Below are 6,585 nucleotides of genomic sequence, written 5' to 3'. Positions count from 1 at the left end.
CCTCCAGCCAGTCCAGCCTCCAGGCATTCCAGCCTCCAGCCAGTCCAGCCTCCAGCCCAGTCCAGCCTCCAACCAGTCCAGCCTCCAGTCCAGTCCAGCCTCCAGCCTCCTGCAGAGCCCAGCCTGTCAGCTTTTCTCAGGGACTGCTTTGTTCTGTTCTTGTGGTTTCTTTAGAATTTAGAGGGCCAGGAAAGAGTACCTTAAGTCAAAAGTAAAGTTTTAACTGGATCTAGGAATAATTAGGAATGTATTGTGGTTTTGTTAATAGAGATTTTATTTCTATTCTTGATTTGAGTATTCAGCCTTTTCATCATACCGTATATGGGCCATTCTGTTAAAGTAGCAGCTTTTCTGCTTTGTATAGAAGTGTGAAAGTCAAGGTATTAGTTCTTTGTTGCCACCACATGGGTACCAGGAATGGAACTTCAGTTGTCAGCGCTGGTACAAGCATTGAGCCAGTGAACTACCTTGCTGACACCAGAACACTAGTCCTTAAGCAGAACCAACTTTAAAGTCAGATAAACATCACTACCATTCCCCTTATAATCAGATCCTTTGTTTTTCTAGAGGCTTACAATTAACCTCTGCCTGAGGAGCAGAGAGAGTCACCACCCACCTCCAGTTCCGCGCTCTCTCCAGCCTCACCGGGCCTGGTGTGCTGTGCTGCGGGCTCTGAGGTGCACTGGAGGCCTACCACGCTTCCCTTCTCAAAATAGACCAACTCTTTAATTACTGCTTTAATTATATTTTAGGAGCATTTCAAAGGATTATTATCTTCCTTGTCATACCTGGCTCACTTCCTGGAATGAAACTCAAAATAGTATCTGATCCCACTGTTGTGTAACACACTGAGTCATGGTTTCTCGTTGGAGCTGTGACCCTGGCATTTCATTTCCTGCCTCAAGTCCTTTGTAGGGATGCACAGCTGCCCTCTGGGTATTCCCTTAGGCCTCTGCACCGATATTGTCTGCCTTGCCAAGGTTGTGTAGCTTGAGAATTTATAGTGCTGTAAAATATTGATGGGTTAAACTGTTCTAATTAAATAATTTTTTAGTAGGAAACATTTGATAGCTAGCCTTCTACCATGTGGATTTATGTTACTGTTTGAAAGTTTCAGGAGTGTCATGGGTAGTTAGTTTTCTCTGTGTCTTTTGGATTCCAGTTTGTTGCCGTTCTGTGCTCTGCATTTCTTAAAAGTTACAATGTTATATTTGTTGTATTCCCTTTAGAAAATTTAATTTAATTTTAAATGTCAGATTTAAAAGTATTTTTGTTATTGATTCTACAATTCATGATCACAATAGGAAAGCATTAGTACTTGTACCACCTGACTTTAGGTCCTGTGTCTGAGGTCAGCCTCTTCACTCTGCCTCTAAGCCAGGCTCCTGGTCAGACTGTCCTGTATCTGGCTGATCTGCCCAGTCTGTCACACTGTTTCTAACATGGTGTGGTTGGGGGCTGTACTCACTAAGCAACATTATGTCACATCTGTCTGGTATTATGTAAGATGGTTTGGCTGTACAGACAGGTTACCTTAGGCTGAGATCAGGGCCAGCACCGCATTGTCTATAACTCCAGCTACAGGGGGCTCAGACACCTCTGGCTTCTGCAGGTAACTGTACTCATGTGCCCATACCTACACACAAACATAATAAAAATAAAATTAAAAAAAAATTATATGCACATACAAACTTCTCTGCCAAAAAAATGAGAAAGAAAGAAAAGTATTCACTAGTGTAAAGTTTATAAATTATGATAGGACCAATTTCATTGTGAGTTTAATGCAGTGACTCCTTCCTAGAAATTGTATGAAAGAGAATTTTTTCTGCAGGCTGGGAAAGAGACATAAGGTTGACGCCTTCATACCAAACAAAATAAACTTGTAAAGGCCTCATTGTCACCCCTCCCCCACCCCTGCACAGGCTCATTTCTCGGCCTCTTCTAAAGTCTACACAGCTCCTGAAGGTCACTAAGTCCAACATTTCTGTGTGTAGGAATCGGCCACACTTGCTTTGCTGTCGGTCTGAAAGGGCTTGGGAGGAAGGATTGTTACAGAGGCCATGCTTCCTGTGTACTGTATGAGAACTGAGTGAGGGGAGACTTGGGCTTGAAGGGCAGGACACTTGTCACTGTCACTGTCTTCAGCCTGGAACAGGTTAATAGTACAAGTGTACCTAATGAATTTCACCTGAGAAAAAGAAAAAAGTGAAGACCAGGGCAGGTTAAACTGAGCAGTTCCCTGGGTCACCTGCTATTCTTGCAGCTGATATAGGGGTTGTGAGCCGCCTAATGAGGGTGCTGGGGTCAGAGGCAGGGCCTCAGGAAGAGCAGTGTGTGCTCTTGACTGCGGAGTCCCCTCTCCAGCCACCACACAATGATCAAATCCACCCCATTCCCTTTCTCCCAACTCCTCCCCCAGCCCCTCTCTTTCCTGCTCTACTTCTGTGCAGGACCACCTACTGGAGCAGCCTCTCAGTGGCTATTTCCCTGTGGAAATCTGACCCTCCCTCCCCAGCAGCCATCAGTTGGTGGACGTGGGACTTCACGAGATTCTCTGTGCTGGGATTTTGACTAGATCTTGTGGAGTTCATGTGTGCAGTGGCCCTGTCATGTCCAGCAAATGTTTTGCTGCAGACATCCATGACCTCTGGCTTGTACAGTCTCCCTAACACTTCTTCCACAATAATTCCTTAGCTTTGGGGTAGGATATAGATGTTCTCTTTTGAGTCTTATTCTCTACACATTGACCAATTGTGGGTCTATCTACTAATAGTCATCTACTGCAAAAAGAAGTGCCTCTGAAGAAGGCTGAGAGATGTACTGACTATTGGGTATAAAGATAAGAATGTGAGGGGCAATTTATTATTATGTCCATTTAGCAAAATAACAGTATTAGCTTCTATCCTATGGCCTATAAGTTCTACCCTATGGCCTATAAGCTTCTACCCTATGGCCTATACTAGCCAGCTATAAGTTTTGGGTCCGGTTAGCATGCGGAGCCGGCTTTATCCAATCAAAGAGTGATCATTTGCTGCAATAACATATGTGCCACTATTGCACCAGTGGGCATGTCTTGCTTGGCAAGTTGTTATTGGAACTCACAAATTCAGTCCTGAGTAAGATTGTTGATAGTAGGTTTGCATTAGAATACCCAGGACTTTGGGTACAGATTTCAAGGGAAGGGGGATAGTTAGAAAATAGGTGATAGTACGGGGGAAGGGGGAATAATGGAATTGGAAGAGTTAAATGGGTGGGGGGTAGGAGGAGTAGGGGAGGGATAATGCAAGTACCTTTGAAAATGTCATATGGAAGCCCGCTACTGTAGAAGCTTCCAGAAATACTTTCTTGTAGGTTCTGTGAATGCTGCCTCTTTCCATGTCTTACTTCTGGCCAGGATCCCAGAGCCAGAGAGGGCTGTGGATGGAACCTTTGTGCCACCCTTCCTTGGTGGTGGTACCTGGCTTATACCCTCTGTGGTCAGTTGCACTGTGTGTTTCTTTGAGCAGATGCCATGTCTCAAGATGACATCCTGAGCATCAAGCCCATAAAGGGTCAGGAGTTCCAAAATGCTGCACAAATTATTTCACTTGAACTTGTAGAACTAAACACCTTGTATAAGACTTGAGGTTCTCAGATTATGACGTTATAGGATTCAATAAAATAATCTTGAAGGTAATTCAGGAAATGCGATGGTTCAAAGTGTTCTCCATTCATACGTGGACTGTCTACAATTGTCACACAAAGGTTCTAGAGAATATTGGGAATGAAACTTGTGTTTTATTGAAGACGCTAGAGACATAAGTCTGCATATGACACCCTGCTTTAGAATGTGTTCTGAATGAACCGTGTGGACTGCTGTGGCGCTGAGTGAAGGATAAACTCTGTCTGTTTCAGCTAACCTCCCTGTGCCCACTATCGCAGCCATAGATGGACTTGCCCTAGGAGGTGGTCTGGAGCTGGCTTTAGCATGTGACATTCGAGTAGCAGGTGAGAATCTATCCTGTCAACCTAAGTTTTAAATGGAGCTTGGGATAAAGAAGTGTAAAACAGTGTTACTTGCATGAAAATCAATGAATTTGGAGATTTGCATGTTTGTTGAAGTAAACCTGACTCAGAAAGACATTCAGTTTTATATATAGAATCTAGACAAAACAAAAAGACATGAAAAGGAGATTTTGGGATGAGGAGTGGCAGTATCGGTGTGGGACGAAGAACAGTGAGGAAGGAGCAAATGCCCAAATACATTATGGATACTGTGAGTCTTAGAATGAAGTCTATTATTTTGCACAATGAAGCCTGGGTTCTGGGAGGATAAGCCCTGGGTTTGATCCCTAGTGCACATACATGGTGCATATCCCTCAGGCCCAAATAATTTTGCTCTGCCTCCTTTTCAGTAGAACATTTTAAAAAACTGCCTGTGGAGCCTGCTTTTGGCAGCTCTTACTTGGGAAGGCTGTCTGTTTTCAAGCCTACCATTGGAAAAGCCTCCTTAGGACGCTCTTTTGCCATTCTTTGTTCAGTTTTAGTGAAAAGAGACACCTGAATTTGAGTCAGACATCTGAGTTGGGACCCCAGGGCTTCTCTTTAGCAGACTAACTTCCTCCCATTTAAAACAGAGCTCGTGACTCTAGCTGTGTGGCTCTGACTGTGGAGTCAGTGGTCCAGCACTTAGTGACTTTATTCCAGTAGTGACAGCTTCATCCCCTTAAAGTCCCCCCCTTTCACGTGATTCTAAGCATATGCTGAGGGAATTGTGGAAAGAGTTGGTGCTAGCTACTTGCTGGGTGCTGACCAGGGGCCCTTGATGTGGTTCACTCCCTCTCCTGCCTGGAACCCCTGTGGGATTCTGTGGAGGAAGCAGGAGCAGAGGGAGTGAGGGGGTTCTGATCTGAGCCCAGGCAGTGGTACCACAGCCCATGCTTCTGTCTTGCTCCTCGCACGGGTGTGCTCCTGGCCCTGAGTTTTGTCCTGGGCAGCAGAGGGTCAGCACAGTTCCGCCCTGCTTCATGCTGCCACTACTGTGTGGCTGGCTACCTGGTAGGAGCTGAAGCCATGGCATTTAGTTTGCCTTTTCCTGCCTCCATGTGGCCACACACATCTTGGGGCATCAGGTTGGGGTGTGAGTGCTTTTGCTTTCCCCATGTTATTCTGGGTCCCCATGTTCATGTGGTGATCTTTACCTGATTCTTTCCTGGTACTGGGGTCAGGTGGGTTTTCAGTTGAGAAGCCAGGGCACGCTGAGCCCGTTCAGCAAGGCAGCAGACTGTGGGAGATAGCTCAAGGCAGTCAGGCTGTCAGAAAGTAACTGGTGCTTGGCTTTGACTGTTTATATCTAACTGCAGATGGGGTTGTTTGGTGTGGGGACTGTCTGGGCAGTCAAGGAATCTATGCTTCTCAGGAGGTCTCTCCCTTGATCCCAAATCATTACCAGAATTAAGGCCTTCATGAGCTGGCAACATCTGATCCAAAGATGGAATTTTCACTCTGAGCTTTGACCACTGGGATCTAGCTCACTGCTAAGCAAATTTGAACAAAAAATGTCATGTGTTCATCTAGGGTTAGGGTTGGGGATGGAGGGTAATTTTGAATGATTAGTGTTTTCATAACAAAAAAACCTTTGAAGTAATTTCTTATAAATTGGTGGTGGTGGCTCACACCTTCAATCCCAACACTCAAGAGGCAGAGACAGACTGATCTCTGTGAATTTGAGGCCAGACTGGTCTATAGAGTGAGTTATAGGGCAGGCTCCAAAGCTACACAGGGGAACCCTGTCTCTAAAAGCCAAAAAACAAACAACAACAGAATTTGTGGTATCAATTTAATCAGTGAACAGTGTTTTCAGAAAATCTTATTTTGCTTTTTTAAGTTGTCATATTGCAAAGCAATGACATGCCTGTCACTTAATTCTCTTTATTTTCTTTTCTTTTTTTTTTTTTTTTTTAGCTTCCTCTGCAAAAATGGGCCTAGTTGAAACAAAGTTGGCAATTATTCCTGGTGGAGGTATGAGTTGTTCGTGCCTGTCTCTTGGTATCCTTGGTTTGTTCCCAGAGTAGGGTAAAAGGCGGATGCTGTGCTGCTGTGCATCCAGCAGAGTCTCCGCTCAGCATCTGTGTGGACTGTGGTCTGGGGGTTGGCCCGCACTCGCTTGCTCTCTGTGGCATCGTATGGTCTATCGGGGTATCTCTGCTTGGATGGTCTCCTTACAGAATCACAGCTGGCTTGAAACTTCTCTGTGTGCATTTGAACATGTGTACCCTCAGCCCAGAGTGTCTTGTACACAGCTAAACCCTGTGTATGGGAGGAAATGTTGCTTCTTCTGCTCAGCTTTGTGCCGCTGTGACAAAATGCCAGAGGTAAACAGTTTGTAGGGAGGAAGGGTTGGTTTGGACTCAAAGTTTCAGTGGGTTCCGTTCTTCTGAACATTGTTCAGCTGTTTCAGCCTGTGTGGGAGCTAAGCACTGTGGCCCGGCATGGTGGCCAAAACTCACCTCATGGTGTGTGTGTGTGTGTGTGTGTGTGTGTGTGTGTGTGTGTGTGTGAGAGAGAGAGAGAGAGAGAGAGAGAGAGAGAGAGAGAGAGAGAGAG

General features: G+C 45.2%; 1 protein-coding gene across 2 annotated transcripts in view; it reads left to right on the top strand.

The window, feature by feature from the left end:
* Nucleotides 1-6,585, top strand: part of Auh (AU RNA binding methylglutaconyl-CoA hydratase) — a 95,512-nt gene that overhangs the window by 34,340 nt on the left and 54,587 nt on the right. The window contains exons 5-6 of one of the 2 annotated variants that reach the window (XM_005355184.2): nt 3,895-3,987; nt 5,944-6,000. The exons of the other annotated variant lie outside the window; for it this stretch is intronic. Of the exons in view, the coding sequence (XP_005355241.1) occupies nt 3,895-3,987; nt 5,944-6,000 (150 nt within the window). The remainder of the gene's footprint in view (nt 1-3,894; nt 3,988-5,943; nt 6,001-6,585) is intronic. 2 annotated transcript variants of the gene reach the window in all.

Source organism: Microtus ochrogaster, chromosome 16, assembly GCF_000317375.1.
Source record: "Microtus ochrogaster isolate Prairie Vole_2 chromosome 16, MicOch1.0, whole genome shotgun sequence".
Lineage (NCBI taxonomy): Eukaryota > Metazoa > Chordata > Mammalia > Rodentia > Cricetidae > Microtus > Microtus ochrogaster.
The sequence above is the reverse complement of the archived record's forward strand: the minus strand, read 5'-3'. Positions and strand labels throughout refer to the sequence as shown.